This window comes from Lissotriton vulgaris, chromosome 2_1, assembly GCF_964263255.1.
Source record: "Lissotriton vulgaris chromosome 2_1, aLisVul1.2, whole genome shotgun sequence".
Taxonomy (NCBI): domain Eukaryota; kingdom Metazoa; phylum Chordata; class Amphibia; order Caudata; family Salamandridae; genus Lissotriton; species Lissotriton vulgaris.
In genome coordinates, this window is record NC_141687.1 from 578,801,147 (window position 1) to 578,828,955 (window position 27,809).

At 49.9% G+C, this 27,809-nt stretch overlaps 1 protein-coding gene across 4 annotated transcripts in view; it reads right to left on the reverse strand.

Annotated features, from left to right (window-relative positions):
- Positions 1–27,809, reverse strand: part of MYRF (myelin regulatory factor) — a 464,514-nt gene that overhangs the window by 128,845 nt on the left and 307,860 nt on the right. For 2 of the 4 annotated variants that reach the window (XM_086955587.1, XM_086955589.1), the window contains 5 exons: positions 26,369–26,422; positions 24,545–24,655; positions 9,999–10,089; positions 8,045–8,245; positions 681–789 (listed from right to left, as the gene is read on the reverse strand). In XM_086955587.1, the coding sequence (XP_086811713.1) occupies positions 681–789; positions 8,045–8,245; positions 9,999–10,089; positions 24,545–24,655; positions 26,369–26,422 (566 nt within the window). The remainder of the gene's footprint in view (positions 1–680; positions 790–8,044; positions 8,246–9,998; positions 10,090–24,544; positions 24,656–26,368; positions 26,423–27,809) is intronic. The other 2 variants (XM_086955588.1, XM_086955590.1) reach the window with 1 other exon arrangement.

Consider the following 27,809-nt stretch of genomic DNA (forward strand, 5'->3'; position numbering starts at 1 on the left):
AAGAGATTTTAGACATATTTATTGATTGTAACACTTTTATTATAATAGTATTTTAATGGTTTCAGTTTTTAATATTATATATACTGTAAAATGTATTTTATGTACTCCTTTGCACTACATATGCTATGAAATTTTGCGAAATAAGGATTTTTTGATTGATTGATTGAGCTCTGTTGGTGTATGATGCGGATTGGAACTATATCTGAATGGGAATGGAAAGGTTGTAAGACTATTTTGAAGCAGCCAACTATTTTGCACATTAGATGTCCGTTGGCGGTGTGTGAGATGTGCAGTCAGATGTGCTCTGTTGAGGGACAGTCTGTTTTTTCTGTGTTGCCTGTTGTTGAAACCAGTGTGAGGAATTCAATGCATGTCTCCACGGTACAAACCATGATTGCCCCCACATATCGTCTATTTGAATTTTGTTGCTTATTTCTGTTTGCTTAAGTGGTTTTAACTTCAATGTAAAACAAAGTACCACGTTCAAAGCAAAAAACTTAAGACACAGGTTGTATTCAATTCAGAATTACCATGTCAGGTCTGCACAGAGAGGATAATTTCCCCTCACATCTTTATTTGCAGCTTCGTCTCTGATCCCTCCAATCTCCGTCCACCATTGTCTTCACCTATTAACACCAAGTTGAACATAACGAGTGATACATACTGGGAGGGACTCCTACCTGTCTCTGACGTGTCGTTGAGGCCCGCCGTGCTCGCAAACTCAGGTTTGTAGTGATAGTGTACGAGGCGCATCTGGGAGATCCGTTTCAATTGCTCGGTAGTGTCCACCTGAATCCAAGAAAATGAGTGGGAAGAGAAACAGAGAGGGTGAGGAAAAACAGAGAAATATGACAGGAGAGTTGTAAGAAGATACATTGATGTAGTGAAAAAGAAAAGAGCAATTGAGAGAAAGAATGAAAGAGAAGATATAAAGATTAGGATCAGGAAGAGGGAAAAGTATGGTTGAAAAAAAGACAGGAAAGTTGAATAAATCAAGTCGTTGATGAAACCTAAAGCTAATCTCCTTTCGGTGCTTAAGCCTGTGCCTCTCTGCTCTTTGAATTGCTTATCCTCGGTAACAAAGTGGACTGTGCCCATCTTCCATCTATAACTGTTCATCATTGGCCGCAAGGGTGCCTATGGCCTGCATTCGTCTCTAATTGGTTAGCTGTGGTTCCAAGGCTACTACAAGCATTTGCAATGCAATAGGTCTCGCGTTCACGCGAGTTTGAGCTATTGGCATTGCAAATGACAATGCCTTTTATTTATGTTTTGGGTTTTAAAACATAAATAAAAGGCATTGTCATTTACAATACTAATAGCTTAAACTCTCAAAAATGCTAGACATATTGCATTGCAAATGCTGGTTAGTTAATTTTCGAGTAGAAACGCAGCCTTTGAACAACAAAAATACGTATGTTTAAAAAGCGCACAAACGCTACTTTAAATAAGAATTTTTGTTTGTGAAAGTTTCCCAACATTCCATTATGAAGATATCACCACAAAACAGTTAGCAACCCTAGCGCCTTGAGACCCTCACGGGTGATTTATCACGCTTTATAAATCCGGATTGATTGTTCGATTGATTAGTAAGTGTGTAGACAGCATAGGAGCGTGTGTGGGCCAAGTATTAAATGTATGTCCTATGTGGTACCAAGTAGTGCGCTTGCAATTTAATAAAATCAGACTATTACATGCTGCTGTATTTTAAACAACTAGTTGCAATGGTATCTCATAAGACAAATGGCTACATTACAGATATTGTGGCCAGGATGTTTTCCCCAAAGGAGTCACTGGAAAACCTTATGATAAACAGCTTGTTTTAAAGGACCTTTAGCCAGCTACTCTTGTCAGAGTGTGGCAAAATGTCAATATTAATTTGCCAGGTGCTTTTATATATAGACCAAAATATGTGGTGCTGCTACTTCAATGTATAAATGGCATTTTGCGTTTTTTCTTTTTGCCGCGGCACTGGGAGATTGTGCGATATGACCAGAATCACAGGATACCAAGCACACGCCGAGACTCGTACCTGGCCACATCCTCTCCTCACCTGCTTTGTAAGCCCCGCCCTCCCCCACTTGAACTTTATATTTAACTTTCTGCCATTTTTAAAATGCACCAGGCGCTACTGCTCTGATGGTTCTGTGGTGGGCCCATTACTGGAATAGGAGCGGATGTGGCATGATTGTGTTTATTAGGTGACAATCTGTGACTTTACCAGTTCTTGCTGGTCTACTGGCTCGTCTGTCAGCTGCAAGCAGGAGATACAGGCTTGAACCCGGGCTTCCTCACGTGACCAGAATGTGTGTTGTTGGACAAACCACTTTATGTGCTCTTAATTCTTATATCTGGCAAAATGCAAAGTGATTAGAAGTGAGCTAAAACGTTTAATAAGCGCTAACCAAAACAATACTTTCGTCTGTCTAGCTGGCACTTCATCTAGTCACTTCTCTGGTACAAAACTACCTTTTGGCCTCAATGTTTATTTCTCACCTTGCGTTAAATGATTGTGCCGTTTTATAATTTATCCAACGGGGCAAAGTGCTCTATAACTACATACATTTAAATAAACAACTGAATAGTTACATATAATGAAATGTTCTCCTGACAGGTCTTGGCTGTTTGCTGAAGGCAGTGGTGCCTCGTCCAGATCAGGCGTCTTCAAGCAGCACGTTACCACCGGAATGCCTCATTTAAGTGACTGTGCAGAGGTGTCTCAGGGAAGCCAGGAAGGGCAGCCAAGCTACTAAGCTCTGAAAAGAGGCTCCAACATCAGAAAGGACGTCTGGGTCTTTTGTCCAAGCAGTGCTTAATTTGAGCCGGTGGTTGCAGGTCGCGCCCACCAGGAAGTCATTTGTTCGGAGTGAGACTTATTTTACATCATCAGATTTTGACCCAAAAAAACCTCCAAGAAAGATGAAGGGGGTAGGGTGATAGAGGCATGCGGTGAAATTAAGACTTGACATGGTATTCAGCAAGTCTGACATTCAGCTACGACAGGCTTGGGAAGAAAGGTTTGGGGCCTGGCATGTATTCTTTTAGACATTAAGCAGTGGCTTTGCCTTGCCTTCTAGTTCCCACCCCTGTCCACGAGGATTGCCCTGTCCACGAGGATTGAACATGGGAGCAACTGTCATCAGTGTCCCGTGCCAAAATGTCAACTGTGAAACAGTGCGACTTGAGTAAACTGTGTCTTCCCACTTCACCACAATTTGTGATCTTGGGCAAATCACGTTATTAAGGGCCTTAAAAACAAAGCTTTTTGCACTTTTTAATAATTACCGTTTTACAACTGTTTGCAATGCCATCTCACGTGCTTTGCGGCGGGTAACATGATTTGTACAAGATCCAAATGGACTTAAAACAACGTAAGAAATTCTTTTAAATTGTAGTACTTGGCTATGTAGAAAATGCTAAGTATTTTTGTTCATATGATGCTTTCCACGCAGTGTTTAAGAGGAGTTCTATTTATGGCCTAATTGCATTACAGACCGACACATTCCTTTTTAGGCACCGTCAGATTCAATCAATCAATCATTCAATCAATAGAATTTGTATAGCGCGCTACTCACCCTTTAGGGTCTCAAGGCGCTGAGGGAGGGGGGTCGCTACTGCTCAAACAGCCAGGTCTTGAGTTGTTTCCTGAAGGAGAGATGGTCCAGGGTCAGCCGTAGGTGAGTGGGGAGGGATTTTCATGTCTTGGCTGCCAGGTAGGAGAAGGATCTTCCTCCGACAGTGGATTTGCGGATTCGTGGGACGGAGGCGAGGGCGAGGCTGGCGGAACGGAGCTGGCGGGTGGGTGTGTAGAATGTGAGTCGGCTGTTGAGGTACTTCGGGCCTGTGTCGTGGAGAGCCTTGTGTGCGTGGGTGAGGAGTCTGAACGTGATCCTCTTGTTGACGGGGAGCCAGTGCAGGCCTTTTAGGTGGGCCGAGATGTGGCTGTGGCGAGGGATGTCCAGGATGAGTCGTGCTGAGGCGTTCTGAATGTGCTGGAGTCTTTTCTGGAGTTTGGCCGTGGTTCCAGTGTAGAGGGTGTTCCCGTAGTCCAGACGGCTGGTGACGAGGCCTGGGTGACCATCTTCCTTGTTTCGGTGGGGATCCACCGGAAGATCTTTCGGAGCATGCGCAGGGTGTTGAAGCAGAATGATGAGACGGCGTTGACTTGCTTGGTCATCGTGAGGGATGAGTCCAGGATGAAGCCCAGATTACGTGCGTGGTCCGTTGGCTTCGGTGCGGTGCCCAGGGCAGGGGGCCACCAGGAGTCATCCCAGGCGGAGGGAGATGGTCCGAGGATGAGGACTTCCGTCTTGTCTGAGTTCAGTTTCAGACTGTTCATCCATTCCACAACGTCTTTCATTCCTTCCTGGAGGTTGGCTTTGGCGGTGGCGGGGTCGTTGCTAAGGGAGAGGATCAGCTGGGTGTCGTCGGCATAGGAGATGATGTTAAGGTTGTGTTGGCGTGCGATGGCTGCGAGAGGGCTCATGTAGACGTTGAAGAGGGTGGGGCTGAGTGAGGATCCTTGCGGAACGCCGCAGATGACTTCGGTGGCCACGGATCGGAAGGGGGGGAGGCGGACTCTCTGGGTTCTTCCGTTGAGGAATGAGATGATCCACTCCAGGGCTGCTCCTTGGATTCCGGTGTTGGTGAGGCGCTGTGTCAGGGTGTGGTGGCATACAGTGTCGAAGGCTGCTGAGAGGTCCAGGAGGATGAGGGCAGCAGTTTCTCCGTTGTGGAGCAGGGACCTGATGTCGTCGGTGACTGCGATGAGGGCGGTCTCGGTGCTGTGGTTTGCTCGGAACCCGGACTGTGAGGGGTCGCGGGATCCGTTGGTCTCGAGGAAGGCAGAGAGTTGTCTGTTGACGGTCTTCTTGATGACTTTGGCTGGAAAGGGGAGGAGCGAGATGGGGCGGAAGTTCTTGAGGTCCGTAGAGTCCGCGTGGGTTTCTTCAGGAGGGCGCTCAGTTCGGCATGTTTCCAACTCTCCGGGAAGGTGGCGGATGCAAAGGAGCTGTTGATGATGTTCCGGAGTTGGGGTGCGATGATGGAGTCGGCTTTGTTGAAGATGTGGTGTGGGTCGGTAGGGGAGCCGGAGTGGATGGTGTTCATCAGGTGGGTGGTGTCTTCAGTGCTGACCGGGGTCCAGGTGCGGAGGGTGGTGGTGGGGGGCATTGTTTCGGTGGTTGAGTCCGAGGTCTGCTCGTCGAAGCTGTTGGTATGTCGGCGATCTTGCGGTGGAAGTACGAGGCGAGTGAGTCGAAGAGGTCTTGCGAGGGTGTGATGTCGTTGTTGCAGGCGGTGGGGTTGGAGAGCTCTTTAACGATGCTGAAGAGTTCCTTGCTGTTGTGGGTTTTGTTGTCCAGACGTTCTTTGAATGTTGTGTTCTTGGTGGTGCGGATCAGCTGATGGTGTATGCATGTGGCGTTCTTGAGGGCGGTCATGTGTTCTGCTGTCTGGTCATGGCGCCAGGCTTTCTCGAGGGCGCAGCAGGTTTTCTTGGAGTTTTTGAGTTCGTTGGTAAACCATGTGGCTTTCCTGCTGCCGGGTCTGCTGGGAGGATTCTTCAGTGGTGCGAGTTCGTCGGCGCAGTTGATGAGCCACTGTGTGAGGTTGCGGGCTGCTTCGTTGAGGTCCGTCGTGTTGGTGGGCGGGTTCTGGCTGAGGGTGGTGATGAGCTAGTCGGCGGTGATCTTACTCCAGCTTCTGCGGGGAACTGTTGCGGGTGGTGGTGGGTCATGGTTCCCCTGAAGCTGAAGTGGACGCAGCTGTGGTCTGTCCAGTGTAGTCCGGTTGAGTGGCTGAAGGAGATGTGCTTGCTGGAGGAGAAGATGGCGTTGAGCGTGTGGCCGGCGTTGTGGGTGGGGGTGTTCACCAGTTGCTTGAGTCCGAGGTTGGCGAGGTTGTCCAGCAGGGTGGCAGTGTTTCTGTCATTGTTGTTCTCCAGGTGGAAGTTTAGGTCCCCTAAGAGGATGTGGCCTGTGGAAGTGAGGGCGTGCGGACTGACGAAGTCAGCGATGGCTAATTGTGTGCGTGGTCCCGGGGGTCTGTAGATGAGGGTGCCTCTGAGGGTGGTCTTGGGGGTCGGTGTATATCTGGAAGTGGAGATGCTCGGCGGCGGTGAGGGTGTAGCGGAGTTGGTCGGGATGCGGATGGTGTTTCTGTGGAAGATAGCGATGCCTCCTCCGGTTTGGTTGACGAGGTCCCTCCGGGTGATCTTGTAGCCCTCCGGGATGGCTATGGCGATGTCGGGGGCTGAGGAGGCATTCATCCATGTTTCTGTGAGGAAGGCGACGTCTGGTGATGTAGAGTCGAGGAGGTTCCAGAGTTCGACGGCGTGTCTGTGGACGGAGCGGGTGTTGAGCAGGATGCACTTGAGGTGGTTGTTGCTGGGGGTCGGCGTGGCCGGTGCGGGTGCGGTGCAGGTTAAGTGGTTTGCTCAGAATCACAGGATGTTTGAGCCTCCCACCAGATTTGAGCCTGGTTCCCCAGCTTCAAAGTCGGCTGTTCAGCCACAGAATCGATGGGGGACATTATTAGTGCGTCAGTATAGTCATGGGGAAGACACCTTGGCAGGAAATAATAGGCAAAAAAAAACAGATGGCAACAAAAACATTATGGAATGACCCACCCCACAGGCGTATTTCTCTCTGTGCATAAACTTGCTTCACAGCTGACAAAAAACGACATACATTTGTGGACAAAAGAAATATCTCAATGGTTCTTACTTGAGATGTACAAAGCAGCACGCCCTGCAAAAGATGGCTATGTGATGTAAAGGATGTATGAGCTGCCTGTATTAGCCTATGAAGTTCATCTTGGCAATATTAAAGCTTACGTGACAAGACGGTTCTTTGGATAAAGTGAAAGGTGTAGAAAAAAGTAAATACAAGGAATTTGTGAATTACATTCCTCTGTTTTAAACATAATGAGCTTGCATGGGGCCGGGACAGTAAGGGTGACAGGCGGGTGCGGCTACTACTCGCCCAGGGAGTCGCCCTACTCTGCATCGCGCTCGGGGCGGGCCCCAGCTTGCTGAGCTCCGTTCTGCTTCTTGCCCAGAGTTCTGTCACTGATGTTGGTGCGACTACTACTCGCCCAGGGGGTCGCCCTACTGTGCATTGGCTCGGGGTGTGCTCCGGCTTGCTGAGCTCCGTTCTGCTTCTTGCCCAGAGTTCTGTTACTGACGTTGGTGCGATGGTGAGTGTGCAGCTCCTGCGAGAGCTTTCCCAGCACACATCTACTCCAGTACAAGTATTCACAGCTTGGACATGATTCTATCTAGGCTGCAGGGGCAAGAAAAATGGAAGCGAGGTCTGAGGGTGTTAAAAGGTGAGACTGCAGATTACTTCTGTGTTGGGCTGCAAACCTTTACTATGTGTACGGATTACTCAAAAGCATCCTCGTTGTGCAAGGAGCATAGCAGCACAGTGTGCTAGATGTTTCAGACGAGGTAAAGTGAATCTTTCCTACAAATGCCTCTGCAATATCTAACAGATGCTAAGGCATTTACATGGAAATTACTTCCAAGGGCTGTTCGTTTTGTATATATGTTAACGAGGACAGCTGTCTACTATTGTGCAAGATGTTACTAGAGGGCGCCTGCATTGATCCCATCCAAATAACACGAGTAATTGTTCTTAGTGGAACCTGACCCAGTGTTCTATCCCACCTGAAACGTCTCACTCGCAGGTGGAGGTTCAGACTAGAATATTTCTATCTTTGTTACATAGAGATGTACTAGTACTCTAGATAAGGTTTATCGCATACATAATTCACAGCATTCCGTTTCTGAATTCAATGCGCCTAAGCAAGGCACCCCCACACCCACTCCCCAAGACCTACAGCTGTTTTGTATATCAGAATTCACACGAGTGGGCATGTTACGTTTGACACATGGCTACCACCCCCGTCCATGGTGTTCACCTTTTTTTGCCTTGGGTGGTCTTCCCTCTGGCCCCAGTTCTCCACATATCAATTATCTGACTTGTTACGTACCCCAGCTCACACCCTCTCCTGCTCTTCCATAATTACCCAGCTAAATTACCTCATGTACATCTTCCTTTGCCCGGATGTCCGACGGGTGCATCAGGGACCCCATGACCTTCACATTTCCATGTACCACCAGTGCCTCGTCTGGACGGTCTGTGTTGATGCCAATGCGTCCATGGTGAAAGATGGTGTCAGGCAGCTGTCCCCGCTGCCACAGGACCTCGCTGTCACTCTCGAACTGACCTGGGTTGGAAGCCTGAGAAGGGGGAAGAGATGCAGGTTAAGGTGGGAAAAACAAACAGCCCAACCCGATGCTCCTTGTTCAAGATATTCTTCTGTATTCACAGCCCTACACCATAACATAACAGCACTGCGCCATAACATAACAGCACTGCACCATAACACCATCACCCTCACCATAACATAACAGCACTGCAGCATAACATCATCACCCTCACCATAACAAAACAGCACTGCAGAATAACATCATCACCCTCACCATAACATAACAGCACTGCACCATAACATCATCACCCTCACCATCACATACCAGCACTGCAGCATAACATCATCACCCTCACATAACATAACAACACTGCACCATAACATCATCACCCTCACCATAACATAACAGCATTGCACCATAACATCCTCACACTCACCATAACATCATCACCCTCGCCATAACATCATCACCCTCACCATAACATAACAGCACTGCAGCATAACATCATCACCCTCACATAACTAACATAACAGCACTGCACCATAACATCATCACCCTCACCATAACATCATCACCCTCACCATAACATAATCACCCTCGCCATAACATCATCTCCCTCACCATAACATAACAGCACTGCAGCATAACATCATCACCCTCACATAACTAACATAACAGCATTGCACCATAACATCATCACCCTCACCATAACATCATCACCCTCACCATAAGATCATCACCCTCACCATAACATAACAGCATTGCAGCATAACATCATCACCCTCACATAACATAACAGCACTGCCTGCACCATAACATCATCACCCTCACCATAAGATCATCACCCTCACCATAAGATCATCACCCTCACCATAACATAACAGCATTGCAGCATAACATCATCACCCTCACCATAACATCATCACCCTCACAATAAGATCATCACCCTCACCATAACATAACAGCATTGCAGCATAACATCATCACCCTCACATAACATAACAGCACTGCACCATAACATCATCACCCTCACCATAACATCATCACCCTCACCATAACATCATCACCATAACATCATCACCCTCACCATAACATCATCACCCTCACCATAACAGCACTGCACCATAACATCATCACCCTCAACATAACATAACAGCACTGCACCATAACATCATCACCCTCGCCATAGCATCATCACCCTCACCATAACATAACAGCACTGCAGCATAACATCATCACCCTCACCATAACATAACAGCACTGCACCATAACATCATCACCCTCACCATAACATCATCACCCTCACCATAACATCATCACCCTCACCATAACATCATCACCCTCACCATAACATCATCACCCTCACCATAACATAACAGCAATGCACCATAACATCATCACCCTCAGAATAACATAACAGCACTGCAGCATAACATCATCACCCTCACCATAACATAACAGCACTGCCCCATAACATCATCACCCTCACCATAACATAACAGCACTGTAGCATAACATCATCACCCTCACCATAACATAACAGCACTGCACCATAACATCATCACCCTCCCCATAACATAACAGCACTGCACCATAACAGCACTGCACCATAAGATCATCACCCTCACCATAACATCATCACCCTCACCATAACACAACAGCACTACACCACAGCATCCTCTTCGTCAGTGCACCAAGCATGAATAGGCGGTGCTCGTGGGGAGAGGGGTGAGATGATGTACCATGACTATACCAGTGGGGAGTGTGGGTGGACACCACTTACTCTGACAATGATGCGCTCGGAGGCCTGAGCCGCAACCGTGTAGTGCTGGTTCTGAGCACACGCTTGAAGAGCTACCACCAACATGAAGTACCTAAGGAGAAGGCAGAGCCACACGTTAGGAAGATAAAAAGACTGAAAAAATGAAAAGTCTAAATGAGAAAGAAGAGAGATCGGGGAGACAGGATCGAGAGAGGATGAGTTTAAAGGGGAGAACAGTTAGAAGGAAAAGAGGCTGGGACAGGTCGAAGAGTGAAAGGCTAGTAAGAGAAAGAGAGAAGTAGCGATAGTTAGATATTAGGAGGTTGTGGCAGTGGTGGAGAATTAAGTAGGGAGAGAAAGAATGGGTATGCCCTCGAAGGGGAGAAGATCTAGGAAAGGGAGAGAGAAACATCTGGATATAATAAAAAGAACAGAATAAAGAAATACACTGCGAAGAACAAAGCTAGAGGGTGTGGAAGTGTGGGGGACACAGAAGGAAGGACAAGAATGTAGAGGTTCACAAAAGTGTCTCCAATAGATAGAAAAGAAGCAGGAACATTCACGTGCAGATAAACATGGCAGGGACGGATGTCTGAGGGATGCATAGGACTCACACACACAAGATGCAGGAAGAGACAGATGGAGGGTGTCACTGTCTGACATCTCCGTCAAGGTAGAAGTGACCGATAGGGTGTGCAGAACTTCAAAAGAGTGATATTTCTTTTGATAATGTGTTTGTATGTGTTTCTGACAAAATATATAACAACATAAAGTGGTTCAGATGATTTTTTTATTTAACATTTCTTCACAATTTGTTGTTTAATAATTGTTTTAACTAATTTGACGGACCAATATTAAGAAACCATTATTAAGGTAGGCTTTATCCCCTCTTTTAATTCCTTCCCTGTTTTTAGGGCCTTGTCTCCTTATCAACCCTTCCCTCATTTACTCACTTCTATTCTTTTACCTCCTTATCCCTATCTTTAATGCTCAAACGTCATGTACCGTCAATGTTTTACACCCATTTATTCTGTTTACTACTTCCCCAATCCTATCTACCTATCCCCACATCCTTTAAAACATCCCTGTTACCTTCTTTCCTTCGCTTGATGACATACACCTTTTCCACAAAACATACTATTTTTGAGATAGAGGTATTTCGTCATTTTGACCTTTCTCCAATATGAAGATTCGCCAGCCTGATTTCTGGCTGACCTTCTCCATGAGTCGTTTAAGTGACGGGTACCAGTCACACAGTTCATGCTTTAAGACACTATGCTCTGAAAACAGAAATATGTTCTGGAATTGGAATTTGCAAGGAAAATTCAAGAAATCTACCCATCCTAAAATAGATTCAGTTTTATGAAGTAACTGAAGGATCCTACTCATGGACCCATGAGAGAACACGTCATCATGGGTCAGCTATTCCACGAAGACCCAACATGCAAGACCAGGGGTGGGTGGGCATGTGTTCATTCTCTCGGAATGTCCCCGTGCTCTCCTTTCTAAATGTATGTATACCGATGAACAAGTTACTTACCTTCAGTAACAATATATCTGTAGGAAACATAGGTTAGTTATAGATTCCTTACCTTAGAATTACCCGCAGGTATCAGACTGGATGCGGAAAGTTTTTCATCAGCAGTACCCCTACGCGTTGAAAGGAGTCATGGGTCAGCTCCGCATTTATCATTGGTGTAGTGGTCGCTGGGATGACGTTACGGTAGCTACTTAGACGCTGGTGTCAGTTCTGTACACTACGTTACACGCCAGAAGCGCAGAGCCATGCAAGACACTGACCACTGGTGCACAAAACTAGGGCCATGAAAGGAAATCCTTAACCAGAGAAGTCAGTTCACAGAATAGGGAGGATGGGTGGGGCGGTAAGTAATCTATAACTAACCTATGTTTCATTCAGATATATTGTTACCAAAGGTAAGTAACTTGTTCATCTGAAAGAAACAGTTAGTTATAGATTCCTTACCTTAGAATAGATACCCCAGCAATACCAACCCTGGAGGTGGGTCTGCGAACCAAGTTCACATCAGAAAGTCCTGGAGAACAGAACGGCCAAAGAAGCTGTCTCTCAGGACTTGGCTGTCCAGGCAGTAGTTTCTTGTGAATGTGTGCAGCGATGCCCATGTAGCTGCCTGACAGATGTCATGTAGGGGGACTCCTCGTCCCAAAGCAGTAGCAGCTGCCATCGCCCTGGTGGAATGGGCACACAACCCCACTGGCGGCTCTTCCTTTGCCAAGGAATAACAAGCTTTGATGCACAAAACGACCCCTAGGGAAATGGTCAGTTTGTGCACAGGCAAACATTTTTTGGCGCCCACGTAGCCAACAAAGAGCTGATCATTCACCCGGAATTGTTTTGTGCGATCCAAGTAAAAGGAAAGCGCACGCTTTGGATAAAGGGGTGGAGCCTCTCTTCCTCTTTGGAAGGATGCGGAGGAGGAAAGAAGGTAGGCAAAGTGATGGTCTGTCCAATATGGAAAGCAGTAAACACTTTGGTGAGGAAAAGTGTTCTTTTGAGCGGCATCATTTGTACCGGGACTCCATTGTTTTTTCATTGCCATTTCGTGTCAAAGACTTCCACACAACCCACCTAGTCGTTTCTGCTGATGCCTGAGGAAATTCTAACTGACACGACAAAAACCATCTTGCAGCCTGAATTTCTGCCCAGGAACTGTCGCACACCCAACCCCCCCCCCTGTTCTTTGCAGTTCGACAGAAAGCCATGAGACACTCACGCCCTGTGTAAATTATTTGTTTCCCATCTCCTGCTCCCTGCCTAGTAAACATCCTTGAAATCGTGATCAGGTTATCTGGACAATGGTCTGACTGCTGGGCCTTGATCAGGGTGATTGGACAATGGTTTTAATGACCGAGCTTTGATCAAGCTGATCGAACAATAAGCTGAATGAACGTGCTTTGATCAAGCTAAGTGAACAATGATTTGAGTACCAAGCGTTGACCAGGTCACCAACTACAAACATCGTCTGGATCTGGTTATCAACTGCAAACACTGCCCTGATTGAACAATGGACTAACAGCCAAAAGACTGGAATGAAAAAGTATAAAAGGCTTGTAAGCTGCGGAGTAAAGCAGCAGCCTCCTCTGTCTTGTTTCTAACGAGCTTGGGACTTTGTTCCATAGCCCGGGCTATTTGAATAGATCTGGGTTCCTTCTGCAGACGAAGGCTCCTGTGTCTCCTTTTACTACGTATGAAGGGTATGGAAGACTTGGGCGGTTCCCCCGCCGCCGAGACCCAGTAAGTGGGTTATTCCGATTCTTCATTGGGAAGGAAGGAAGGAAGGACGAGTTCTAAGAACAACCTTGCCCAGATCAACAGTCAGAAAAGGAGGTTTAGAAGGAAGAGTTTGGAGCTCACTCACCCTGGGCGCAGAGGTGATGGCCTCCAGAAAGGCAGTTTTCAAAATCAGAAGCCTGAGAGGACAGTTATGTAGCGGCTCAAAGGGAGCGCACATAAGGTAAGTAAGAACCAAGTTCAAGTTCCACTGAGTCATTACGAATGGAACAGGAGGAAAAAGATGAGTAATGCCCTTAAGAAAGTGATTTACAACAGGGGACTTGAAAAGAGAAGGCTGATCAGGAAGCCTAAGAAAGGCTGAAATGGCCAAGAGGTAGCCCTTAAGAGTGCCCAGAGCAGAGCCCTGCTGTGCCAAATAAAGAAGGAACAAGAGAACCTAAGAAAGAGGGGCAGAAAGGGGATCCACAGCCTTTGCTATGCACCATTCTAAAAATGTGTTCCATCAACAGGCTTTTACTGTCTTAGTGGAGAGACGCCTGGCTGCCAAGATAACTTCACAGACTTTGGGAGGCAGGTCAAACAACGCCAACTGCCGCCGCTCAATTCCCACGCAAGGAGGTGCAGACTGGACAGGTGACTCTGACCTGCCTGCAGGCCAAGCCGCTCCCCGACCGCCACTCGGCTCACCAGCTGACGCCTCGCCACTGACCCCCCCCAGGGCGAGTTCGATCCTGCGGTGACAGCTGCCGGTGATCTTTTGCCGCTTGTATTTCTCTCTGTTGTGCTTAGAGTATATTTTGCCTTTATTTCTGTTTTCTTCCAGTGCTTCACCTTTTTCTCGCCAGCCCTTCACCCCCCGCACCCCTTCTCCCCTCGGTAAACCCCTCTTGCCGCCAACTCCTCCTGAGGCCAAGCCCCCTCGCCGCCCCGCTCCCGCCTCCCAGCTGCTCCTCCCTCCTTCTGCCTTAAATGGCGACCGCCGCCCGGACGCGTAGGGGCCACGCCCAGCAGGCGTGCCAAAGGCAAGCCCGTCTGCACCTGGACCGCCCCCGAAGCCGCCGCAACACCGGACTGCACTACGACTCCAGCACCCTCCACGCACTCAACCCCGGACGAGATCACCACTGCTACCGGGCCATCCGGAAGCGCACCGAAGGGCCCTTCACCTGACGGAACTGCAACTTCACCAGCACCCAGCCCGTCAAACCATCAACCAAAGAACCCAACCACCTCCGATGCATCCTCCTCAACACCCGCTTCACTCGCAAACACGCCATCGAACTCTGGGACCTCCTAGAATCAACCACCCCCGACGTCGCCTTCCTGACGGAGACCTGGCTAAACGACACCTCGGCACCAGACATCGCTATAGCCATCCCAGAGGGCTACAAGATCTCCTGCAGAGACCGCACCAACGGAGTGGGAGGGGGAATCGCCATCATCCACAAGGACACCCTCAGAGCCTCGACCAACACCGACGACACACTCATCACCGCCGAGCACATGCACTTCCAGATTCACACCGACCCCAACACCACCCTCAGAGGAACACTCGTCTACCGACCACCCGGACCCCGACTACAGTTCAGCGACACCATTGCTGACCTCGTCACCACCCAAGCCCTCGCCTCCACGGACTACATCCTCCTCGGGGACCTGAACTTCCACCTCGAGAACAACAACGACGCCAATTCCACCGCCCTGATCGACAACCTCGACAACCTCGGACTCAAACAGCTCGTGACGACACCCACTCACGCCGCTGGACACACACTGGACCCCATCTTCTCCGCAAGTCCCCACGTCTCCTTTAACCACACCACCGAACTCCACTGGACAGACCACAGATGTGTCCACTTCACCTTCATGAAACCCACCACACACCACTGCACCCTACAGGGGCCACGCCATTACTGGGGCAAGGTCACCAAGGGACTAATTACCACCACCCTCGCTCTGGGACCACCTGCTGATCCCACCGACCCCAACACTGCCTCCATCAACCTCAAACAATGGATCAACGACTGCACCGACACCCTCACCCCACTCAAGACCTCCGCAACCAATCACACCATCAAGAAAGCCGCATGGTTTACCGAAGCCCTCCGGACCTCCAAGCGCACCTGCCGAAGGCTGGAGAAAAACTGGCTACGCGACCAAACACCAGACAGCTACACAGCCCACAAGAACGCCACCCGCAGACACCATCAACTCATCAGGACCGCCAAGAGAACTGCCCTCAAGGACCGCCTCGACAACAACGCACACAACAGCAAAGAGCACTTCAACATTGTGAAAGAACTCTCCAACCCCAGCTCCAACACCAACGACATTCCACCATCACGAGACCTGTGCGGCTCACTAGCCACCTTCTTTCACCGCAAGATCACCGGCATCCATGACAGCTTCAACACCGACAACCCCACACCCACTGCCGAGACCACCACCCTGGCGACCTTGACCCGCACCAATCACCTGACCGCCTGGTCCAATGTAAACGACGAAGACACCATCAAGACCATGAACTCCATCCACTCCGGATCCCCATCTGACCCATGCCCTCATCACATTTTCAACAAAGCCAGCCCAGCCATCGCACCCCATCTCCGGAAAACAATCAACATCTCCTTTGAGACAGCAACCTTTCCAGAGAGCTGGAAGCATGCCAAGATCAATGCCCTACTGAAGAAACCCAAGGCGGACACCAAGGACCTCAAGAACTTTCAGCTCATCTCCCTGCTCCCCTTTCCGCCGAAAGACACAGAGAACATCGTCAACAGACAGCTGACCCGCTACCTTGAAGACAACAACATCCTGGACCCCTCCCAGTCCGGCTTCCAGAGCAACCACAGCACCAAGACCGCCCTCATCGCCGCCACCGATGACATCAGGATCCTCATGGACAAATGAAAAACCGCCGCCCTCATCCTTCTTGACCTATCAGCAGCCTTCGACACGGTCTGCCACCGCACCCTAACATCACGCCTCCACGATGCCGGAATACAAGAGAAGGCCCTCGCCTGGACCACATCCTTCCTCTCTGGCAGAACCCAGAGCATCCGCCTCCCACCCTCCAATCAATCAATCAATCAACGAATTTGTATAGCGCGCTACTCACCCGCAAGGGTCTCAAGGCGCTGGGGGGGGGGGGGGGGGGGGGGGTTGCTACTGCTCGAACAGCCAGGTCTTGAGTTGTTTCCTGAAGGAGAGATGGTCCTGGGTCAGCCATAGGTGGGTTGGGGGGGAGTTCCACGTTTTGGCCACCAGGTAAGAGAAGGACCTTCCACAGGTGGTGGTCTTGCGAATGTGTGGAACGGAGGCAAGGGCGAGGCTGGCGGAGCGGAGCTGGCGGGTGGGTGTGTGGAACGTGAGCCGGCTGTTGAGGTACTTCGGGCCCATGTCGTGGAGGGCCTTGTGTGCGTGGGTTAGGAGTCTGAACGTGATCCTCTTGTTGACGGGGAGCCAGTGCAGGTCTCTCAGGTGGACGGAGATGTGGCTGTGGACGTCCAGGATGAGACGTGCAGACGCGTTCTGTTTGCGTTGGAGCCTTTCTGAAGTTTGGCAGTGGTTCCGGCGTAGAGGGGGTTCCCGTAGTCCAGTCGGCTGGTGATGAGGGCCTGGGTGACAGTCTTCCTGGTTTCGGTGAGGATCCATCGGAAGATCTTACAAAGCATGCGCAGGGTGTTGAAGCAAGTTGATGAGACGACGTTGATTTGCTTGGTCATCGTGAGGGAGGAGTCCAGGATGACGCCCAGGTTGCGTGCGTGGTCCGTAGGCTTGTGTGCGGTGCCCAGTGCCGGGGGCCACCAGGAGTCGTCCCAGGAGGAGAGGGATGGTCCCAGGATGAGGACTACTGTCTTGTCTGAGTTCAATTTCAGACGGCTGAGCTTCATCCATTCTGCGACGTCTTTCATGCCCTCCTGGAGGCTGGATCTGGCGGCAGTGGGGTTGTTGGTGAGGGAGAGGATCATGTAGATGTTGAAGAGGGTGGGGCTGAGTGAGGATCCTTGTGGGACGCCGCAGATGACTTTGGTGGCCTCGGAACGGAACGGAGGGAGGAGGACTCTCTGGGTTCTTCCGGTGAGGAACGAGATGATCCACTCTAGGGCCGCTCCTTGGATGCCGGAGTTGCTGAGTCGCTGTATCAGTGTGCGGTGGGATACCGTGTCGAAGGCTGCCGAGAGCTCCGTTCCAAGACCACCAAAATCATCTGCAGCGTTCCACAGAGATCCTCCCTTACCCTAACGCTGCTTCAATATCTACATGGCACCACTCGCCCACGTCGCACGACAACACAGCCTCAACATCATCTCCTACACCGACGACACCCAGCTGATAATATCACTCACCGAAGACCCCCAAACCGCCAAATGCCAACCTCAACAGAGGAATGAAGGCCGTCGCCGAATGGATGAAGGACGGCAGGCTGAAGCTGAATTCAGACAAGACGGAGGTCCTCATTCTCGGCCCCACCTCATCAGCCTGGGACGACACCTGGTGGCCTAGAACGCAAGGAACAGCCCCAGAACCCACCGACCACGCGCGCAACCTGGGGGTCAACCTCGACTCCGCCCTCTCCATGAGCAAGCAAGTAAACGCCGTCTCCGTGTCCTGCTTCAACACCCTCCGCATGCTCCGCAGGATCTTCAAATGGATCCCCGACACGAGAAAAACCGTCACCCAGGCCCTCGTTACCAGCAGGCTGGACTACGGGAACGCCCTCTACGCAGGAACAACAACTAAGCTCCTGAGACGGCTGCAACGCATCCAGAACGCCTCGGCACGACTGATCCTCAACGCCCCCGACGCAGCCACATCACACCCCACCTGAGAGGCCTGCATTGGCTTCCCGTTGACAAAAGGATCACAACGCCGGACCAGCATACCTCAACGACCGACTCAGCCTCTACACCCCCACCCGCAGTCTCCGCTCCGCCAATCTCGCCCTCGCCACAGTTCCACGCATCCGGAAATCCACCGGCGGCGGCATATCCTTCTCCTACCTTGCTGCTAAGACTTGGAACACTCTCCCTACTGACCTACGACAGACCAAGGACCTACTGGCCTTCAGGAGACTTCTCAAGACCTGGCTTTTCGATCAGTAGCAGCCCCCCCCAGCGCCTTGAGACCCTCACGGGTATGTAGCGCGCTCTACAAATGTAATGATTGATTGATTGATTGATTGACAGGTTCGGGTGGAGGACTGCTGCTGTGACAGAAGATCCTCCCACAGAGGCATTCTGATCAGAGGATCGCTGGCAATGTGCAGCAGCTCGGGATACCAGACTCTTCGGGCCCAATCCAGAACCACAAGAATAAATTGGGTCCGGCCACGCTTGATATTCTTCAGCACTCTGGGCAGAAGTGGTATAGGCGGAAAGGCATATAGTAGATCGCAACTCCACTCGCGACGAAAAGCGTTGCCAAGCGAGCGCAGCCTTGGAAATTCCAACGCACAGAATTGCTGACATTGCACGATCTCTTCGGTGGTGAATAGATCTAACCAAGGCTCTCCCCACTGGTGAAAGAGACTGAGTTGGTCTGCCCTGGCGTTCAGTGAACCTGCCAGGCGTTGAACCACCAGGGATATGCCCCGATGTTCCAGCCATGTCCAGAGGCAGAGGGCCTCTTGACATAGAGTCCATGACCCCCCCCCGCCTTGTTTGTTGCAGTACCACATGGCAGTGATGTTGTTCGAGAACACCTGCACTACTCTTCCCCAGACAGAGGGAAGGAATGCTTTGAGTGCAAGGCAAATCATCCAAAGCTTCAGAAGGTTGATGTGGAGCCCAGACCCCGCCAGAGACCACAGACCTCTGATCTCTGCCTCCTCCATATGGCCGCCCCATCCCAGAAGTGATGCATCGGTTACCACTGTGAACTCTGATTGGGGAAGGGAGAGGTATCAGCCGTGGACCCAATCCTGGTTTGTTAGCTACCACTGCAATTGGTGTGCAGTGCCCTCCGAGGTCTGGACACAATCGAACAGGTTCCCCTGATGTTGTGCCCACTGGAACTTCAGGTCCCACTGCAGAGCCCACATATGCCATCTGGCATGGTCCACCAGCAGGATGCAGGACGCCATCAGGCTCAGTAACTGGAAGGTCATCCTGACCGAAACCCGGGATAGCGGCTGAAAGATCGGAATCATAGCCCGAATATCCTGGACTCGCTGTTTGGGAGGATAGACCCGAAACTGCTTTGTGTCCAAAACCACTCCGATGAAGAGGAGCTTGTGAGAGGTAGTCAGGTGTGACTACAGCACATTGATGGAGAACCCTGGCAAATGCAGGAGGTCGGCCGTAGTCTGGAGCTGGGAGATGACAGCCTGGGGCGAACCCGCCTTCAACAGCCAGTCGTCGAGATAGGGGAAGACTGGAACCCCTGATCTGTGCGATGAGCTGCGACCACTGCCATCTCTTTTTTGAACACCCGAGGGGCGCTGGTAAGGCCAAAGGGAAGCACTGTAAACTGAAAGTGCTTGAGGCTTACCGTGAACCACAGTGGAGGAGTGTGGCTCAATGGTTAGAGTGTAAGACCCTGATGCAGAGTTCTGGCCCGGGACCAGGTTTCAATTCCCGCCTTGGCGGGTCTTGGGCTCAATTTCATCGGACCTGACAATTCTCGCCTCTGTGCCTATTCTAATCATGGGCCCCACGCTGCAACTCTGGGCAATAGCTTGCTTAACCTCCACATCGGCCCCAACAGCGCTAGGATGCCTGGCTTCACCCTGGGGGTGCCCAGAAGTGGACACTTCACAGGGAAAGCCAGGAAGGGTTCCACAGCGGTATGAGTAATAGCACCAGGAAACCGCTTGGTGGCAGTGCGCTCTACAAATACCTTGACATTTACATTTTACCATAGGTAACGCCTGTGGGCCGGCAGGACAGGATGTGAAAATAAGCATCCTTCAAGTCCAACGCTACCATCCAGTCTCCAGGGTCGAGGGCATTCAGGACCTCAGCTAATGTCAACATTTTGAACTTCTCCTTCTGGAGGAAGCGGTTGACGTTTCTGTGTTCCAAGATAGGACGCAGGGCTTTGTCCTTCTTGGGCCCCAGAAAGTAGTGGGAATAGCAATCACAGCCTATTTCTGGGATAGGAACTCGGTCAATAGCTCCCTTGGCCAAGAGTGCCAAAACGTCCTGTTGGAGAAGGGCTAGATGATCCACCGACATGCGATGGTACTGAGGTGGCATGGATGGAGGGGTAGACTCAAAGGGGAGGGAGTAGCCCCTTCGGATTATTTGCAAAACCCACCTGTCTAACATGATGGTGCACCAGTGGGGGAGGTGATGGCGAATCCTGCTGCCCATCGGTGATTGGTGACCCTGAAAGGTCGGACTAGGAGGGTTTGGAGGCTGCGGCAGAGAGGCTGTGGTGGACTGGCCCGTCCGCTGGCCCCCAGAACCATGGGGGTGGTTCTCACGTCCCCGGCCACACAGGGTCTGAACAGCTTGTGCTGGCCTGTGGCTCTGGGCAGAACATGGCGGGGCACCCCTTCCATAGCCACAAAAGGGGCGAAAAGCAGACTGCGCAGGGTGAGTGGTGGAGAGGCCCAAGGACCTGGCCGTAGCCCGAGAGTCCTTAAAGCGCTCCAGCGCGTTGTCTGCCTAGTCGCTGAATAGGGGACGGCCATTAAAGGGCATGTCCATAAGAGTGGATTGGACATCCCCTGAAAAAACAGTCGTTCTCAACCAGGCATAGCATCTAAGGGCTACCGACGTGAAATCGTCCTGCCTAGTGAGTCGGCCATATCCAGCCCACAGCGGATGGTAAACTTTGCTGTGTTCCTCCCTTCAGCAACTGCACGGGCGAATATGGCAATGGCCTCCTCCCCGCACTGTGGCAGCCTTTGCACCACCATATCCCACACGGAGTGGGTGTAACAGCCCAACAGACATGCAGGTGTTTACCGACCGCAGTCCCAAGCTGGAGGAAGAAAACATCTTCTTCCCAAGATGGTCCAGCTCTTTGGATTCCCTATCAGGTGGTGCGCTAGGGAATGCGCCTTTGGAGGTGGAGGCTTGGACCACCAAGCTCTCAGGGATGGGGTATTGGGAGAGAAAAGTAGGGTTGCCCGGGGCCGGGCGGTGGCGTTGGGCAATCATCCTATCCACAGGGGCCCCTGTGTTGGGCCTGGACCAGGTGTCCAAAAGGATGTCAATGAAGGCTTCATAAAACGGTAGCAGGGGCCCCGGAGAGCTCGCTGCCGGTTTTAGCACCTCTGTCAGGAGGTTAGTTCTGACTGCAACTGTAGGTAGCTCGAGGTAGAGAGCCTCGGCCGTCCTACGCAACACCATGGGGTAAGACGCTCCGTCCTCCATAGCCACGGTAGGAGGAGACAACATGCGAAGGTCTGGTAAGGTATCCAGACCACTGGCTTCCCCAAGTTCCTCTCTCCAGTCCGGTTCGTAGCCCAACTGGTCAGTTCAAGAGTCTCCAGAACCCTCCCAGTACTCCTCACCTTCCTCTGGCTGCCAATCTGGTCTAAAAGAGCCACGGTAAAACAAGGGCACAAAAGTGCCCGTCAGTGCCAGATCCAGCATAGGTCGACGCTGGTCTGGCTCCGTGTCTACATCGAGCGGGAGGCTGGGGTCGCCGTTGGCTGGGGACAAAGATGGAGCCAGCTGCAGATGTGGTGCCAGTGGAGGTGTAACCAGGTCGACCGGTGCCGATCCGGATCCAGGCCTGGATCCAAGGGGACCCTGCGGGGTCCGAAGGCGCGCAGGTGGAGTCGGGCTGACCAAAGATGGCATGCATCGCTACGTAAAATTGGCAAAGCTGGCGAGGGGTCGTTCCGGTTCCCGGGAAGGGAGAGAAACTCAGAGTCATTCCTTCAGGCTCTGCACGTGGAGCCGCGGGAGGGGCACCACCCGCATGCCTCGTCATGTCGGCCGACCGACGGGGAGAAGTCGAAGAGCGACTATGCTTCTTCGACTTCTTCTTGTGCTTCGACTTAACTGAAGAGTGCGAAGACTTGGAAGAGGACTGGTGGTGATGGCTCTGCGACCGGTCCCTCGACCTCCCACGTGACCTGTACCTAGAACAGCAAGGATCTGACTGCCGGGCCTCGGGAAGCTTTTGGGACGGCTCCCGCATAGACTTCGGATTCATGGTCCGGCAGTTGGAGCACGACTTGGGTTTGTGGTCACGCTCCAGGCAAAACAGGCACGCGTGGTATGGATCCGCCACCGACATCAGTCGGCTACAGGAACCACAGGCCTTGAAACTGGACATCCCTCGTGCACCAGAAGCCGATAGACTCAGCAAAAATAGTGTTGACAAAAGTTGAGAAAAAGTCAGTCAAAAAGTGACTGGAGGTACCGCTATCTCCAGATCTGTGCTGCCTAGTGCAGAAAAAAAAGAACTAACGTCAGCACGCGAGGGCGGCGTCTAAGTAGTTTCCACAACATAATCCCAGCGACCACGACGACAACGATGAACGTGGAGCCGACCAACACCCTTTCGACGTGCAGGGGTACTGCTGATGAAAAACCTTCCAGATCCAGTCTGACGCCTGGGGGTAATTCTAAGGTAAGGAATCTATAACTAACGGTTTCTTTCAGATACCTTTCATTTACATAGGGATTACTTTTAATGAGCATATGGATTGGTCTTTTCACATCAGCAAACAAAGGTTGAAACACATACAGATTACTGGTGGTCGTGCACAGGGGCTCCTTTTTTAAAACCAAAGCCCTAGGGGCTATCGCTTACGGGTCAGATCTATGGGGGCATAAATCTGTGAAAGAAATAGTGCTGATGGAAAATAAATACATTAGACAGCTAGCGAGTCTACCTCCAAGTACTCTGCTAGTTCCGCTTCACCGTGACGTTGGAATTAAGCCCACTCCTCTTTTGGAGAATTTGGGTAACCCCAGAGCCGACATCATATAGACTTGCTCTGGAAGAGATTTTAGACCTATCCAGGGCTAAGAGACTCGCATGGCTTTCTCATATTGGGGACACACTCACCAGAATTGGTCTTGCGGGCTCATGGTCTGACCCTGCAGCAGCATGCTTTTAATATTGAGGAAGGAACTCGTGAATCGGTACATGGGGTACAAACACTCCACTATGCTGATGGATACAACCATGGGCACTCTGACAGATAGATTCACTCACATACGTTTATAGCCCTGAGCCTTTCCTCCATGAGCTTTAAACAGCAATGGCCGGAAAACTTTATATACAGATTAGGCATGGTGCACCTTCCTGACCTAGATTTAGATGAATCTGTCTTAACCTATCATGTGAAATAAAAAGCATTGCATTTTTATCAAGATGTATTGATTTTTAACTATTTTATGTCTTTTAACTAGGATCTTTATATGGTTTTTAAACCGGTGTTGTGTTTATCTTAAAATGTACTTTTAGGGGTTTTATGACCGAAATAAAGATAAGGAACGATATCAGCTCAACTGAACTGCTCCTTATCACCAATTGTCAATCAGCAACAGAATCTGTGATTGGCTTTGAGAGTCTTGTGCGACTGCTAATGTAAGCCAATACTCTTCTCTATTCCTGAGGTAGGTCCAATGTCCACAGTGCTCGGTGTTTTATTGTTCTTTTGATTTTGGCAGCAGTTGCTTCCCTCGTAGAGTGATATAGTACCACCTCAAGTACTTGTTTTTTATTTTCAACTAAACACAGTTGTGAGCCATGCTCACAGATATATGCCAGGGTGGCGGGTTACAATAATGAATGCTGGCACGTGTCCTGAAATGTCTTTTTTTAACCTCCATTCACTCTCGGATCGCCTGCATGTACTCCAAAGGCGTAACAAAACTTGAGGGTTGCCACCCTGCAAGGTACATGGAGGGGCCATGCTAAGGATTTTATCAGGAGCTCTCAGGCAAGAGTACTGTGCTGAGGGGGCCCACTACAGCTTGGCCCCCTGCCCCCGGGGAGCAGGGGCTTGTATTACACCACTGATGTACTCTATGGTACACGCCCTACTATGGGTTCTTCTTTTGTCCTGATTTTGTGTTGTTCAGCCACAGATATATCTATGCAGTATTTCAGCAGTGCTTGTGGTTACACTTGCCCTCCTCTTGACATGGCTTGACTGGCATTTTGTCAAACTAAAATGGAGTACCTCAGATCTTACAGGACTCCTTTAACCAAAGGGGCAAGGAACAGGAGTGGACTCACAGGCACGCATTGGCAGGGTGCAAAATGTATACTTGGAATACATGGAGCCACAACAGAAAAAGGGTGTGTGGGTGTTTTTAGACACCGCTTTTAGAAATGGGTTAATGGAGACAAATCTGCCATAGGTAGTTCTCACCTCTGGTCTGGGTTGGGCTTCCCCTTCTTTCTCATGTTGTTGGCAGTGGTCTCACTGAAGTGGAGCCTCCCGACTGTGACCTTCGTGACCTGCTCAGGTGGGAGACTGACGCTGTGGAGAAAGACAGAAATAATAGGGTTAAGAATTTGAAGGGAAATCCTATGTATTTCTGCAGGTATATGCTGGGAGACAGATTCCAGTTGAAGAGACAGTCTGTATCCATTCAGGACAGAAAGTCTATAGAAACAATCTGGATTAGGAATATCTGGGCACACGCTGCCAGGAACACTCTCATGGCACAATATGTGCACTGTGACTCTAAAAGCACAGCCTGGGTGCAAAATCTATGGGAACCATCTTTACAGGGAGAGTTTATGGATCTGGCTAAGCAGAGTCATTCTGTGGGCACAGTTTGATACAGAACAGACAAGTGTTGTGTCTGAGCACATTGAAGGAGAGCATCTCTGGGAACACTTTGGACAGACGGACAAACTCTCCAGCCACACTCTAGGCAGAGATGGTCTCTGGGTACAATTTGGGAGAAGTACATTCTGAAAAGAGAGATTGTATGGTAAATGCCTACACTCTAAACATAGAAATTTAATGATAACAGCAAAGCAAACACTTTTTGGGCACACCTCATGCTGAACATCCTCCATTACAATCTTTAATCTGACAGGAAATCTGTGGCCACATTCTGTGGTGAGTGATGTGTAGGTGTCTTGTGTTGAGAGACCTTTTGGCCAATGTCTGGGCACAAACACTTGTGTGGGTGAGAGAGAGGCAGCAATACCGTCTGGGCATACCAGGACAGAGATTCCATGAGGACAGTCTTCCTTAAGTACTCTGTGTGTAGACTCTGGGTGTACAGAATGCAAGGCGTGTTCTTCGTAGAGACACTTGCTTAGCAAAATCCGATAAATATACTTTCGGATCTTTCTGAGGACCAACACTGCCAGCCCCTTATAGTTACAGGGTTTGCGAGCACAGCCCGAGATATGTTGGTTTAAAGGGATCTTTCAGCAAGAAGTAAACAGCTTGCCTTTTTACCCAATCTTACATCTTCCACCCTCAGCAACAGCAGGGTTTTCCCGAAAGGTGATTTGTTTGATGACATCTGGTTGGGTTGTTAAACCCATTGCAACATCATAACCTAGATGACTTCTTACATGTTGCAAAGCAAACCAGACCCACTTTTTGGAGGTGGGGGTGTGTGATGCAGTGTACCGCCTTTATACAATAGGAGGCGGGGTACACACAGTGTTTGTCTGCTCTATGTGCGGGTAGGCAGTGAAAAGTGTGTCCTTCCTGGGGCTCTCAGTGCTGGTGTGAAGGTTAGCCTTGATATTTCAGTTCTATGTATGAGCAAGCAGATCACCCATGCAGGACTTGTGACTGCCGTGGGAGAATAGGGAATATGCCTTTCCTTGAACTTTCATTGCTATATCCTTGGTGCTGTAGGAGAGGACAAGTGGCACCCCTACGTGACCCCCGTTTCTTAGCGCAATACATCAGTGTGCCCTCCTATCCTCCCAGTGGTTTGAGCAAGTGGACAAGGACCTCCTCCAAGCAACAAAGAGGCTGATATCCACAGCTTTTCACACATTTGTGACAAACCGACCTAACTAGCCCAACGGAACAGGACAGACCCCTGGACAACACACTACTTTTGACTGGGATGGGAGGTATAAGGGATGTGAGATTTTTTAACAAAATAGCGGTGAGCGACTGTGGGGAAGCTCAACGCTGTAAGTAAGGAACATATGAGGGGGATAGGGGAAAAGGGCCAGGGCGCCTGTAAAGTGCAGGCCTGATCTCACTCACATCAGTCCGGTAACAGGAGGGGAGCTGGAAGGGGCTCCTGCAGAACTCCCGGCTCTGAAGGGGGAAAAAGCCAGTCAGAAATGAGTTTTGATCTAAAAATTGATACAGCATGTTACATTTTGCGTGTGCCTCTTCCCACCCCGCACAGCCAGTACCACTCGGTCGCTGTGCAGCGTCAGAGAGGACTGACCACACTTCCCGGGTGCTCCTTAAACAGATCTCCAACCAACCACACTTCTGTACTATGTTTCCACCCATCATAGTGCACAGGATGCGTGGTGGGACCATAGCCTGCTTGGATTTCCCCAGGGATGTTGCTTTAAGTTCCTTCTTGGGGTTCCCCAGGTCTCATTGCTTGAATCTTTCTCACCCCATTCAACATAAGCTTTTGAAAAAGTACTATAAATCATCACACTGCAGTACACATTTTTTATAAATGTTACCTTTTTCTTTACTGTCTCCTGTATAGCCTTACATGTGTGCCAAATGAGGAAGGAAATGCTTGAGAACTGAATGGCCAGTCTCTCACCAGACCATTTGGTCCTGTCTGCACACTAAAATACAGCACAATGTCTGCAACGCTCAGGTTTGACTGATAATGGTGAGAATCCATGACTTCTGTGATGCACTGTAAATACTTCAACGCTGTGTTAGCTCACTTGGAATAAAATCCAAACTGCAGAGACCCTTTGCCTCTCTTCCATCTCCCTTTTCATTATACTGTGATGCGTGCTGGCAAGACACGCAATCTTGAGCCATGAGGAAGTAAAGTATGTTGCCTTTGCCAAATTCATTTGCCATGTATTTTTTAGGTCTGGTTTGATAGTGCAGTAGTCTAAAACCTATTGTTACATATTTTTTGTAAATATATTGGGCTTTGGCTCATCCCAGAGGAGTATTTCTTTCCCAACTCACAGAATTTACTGTTTGGTGTATTATGGAGTGCTTGCATTGCAATTTGCGAGGGACTGAATTACAACTAAAAAGTAAACTGAATCATCACATATTACAATCATATCAAACATATACTGAATGCTGACAGCTATCTTTCGCGGTTTTGTTCTTTGATTCTGCAAGCTTTTTTAAAGGCTAAGTCAGGACTTGCATTTTGCCTGCTGAAGCAATCCATTTACTTGTTAAACAAGCATCGGTAAAACAAATACGTCTGACTTTAATATACTAACACAGACATGCAGAAACACTGTTTGTAAATATTAACATATTAAAGCCATCCCTATTGGCTTTTCCAATGCTTGCTATATCTTGGCATCCAAGGACACTGCCACCAAATAGCAAAATACAGTGCAGTGATGAAGATGGCACCGCAGCCAGAGAAGTGACATGCTCCGTACACATTCTAACACTCTCGGCCCTCCTGAAGAAGAGTGTTTCCATTGCCATCAGTACAATTTATCAAGCCATAGCAGCCTGGCCGAGTGAT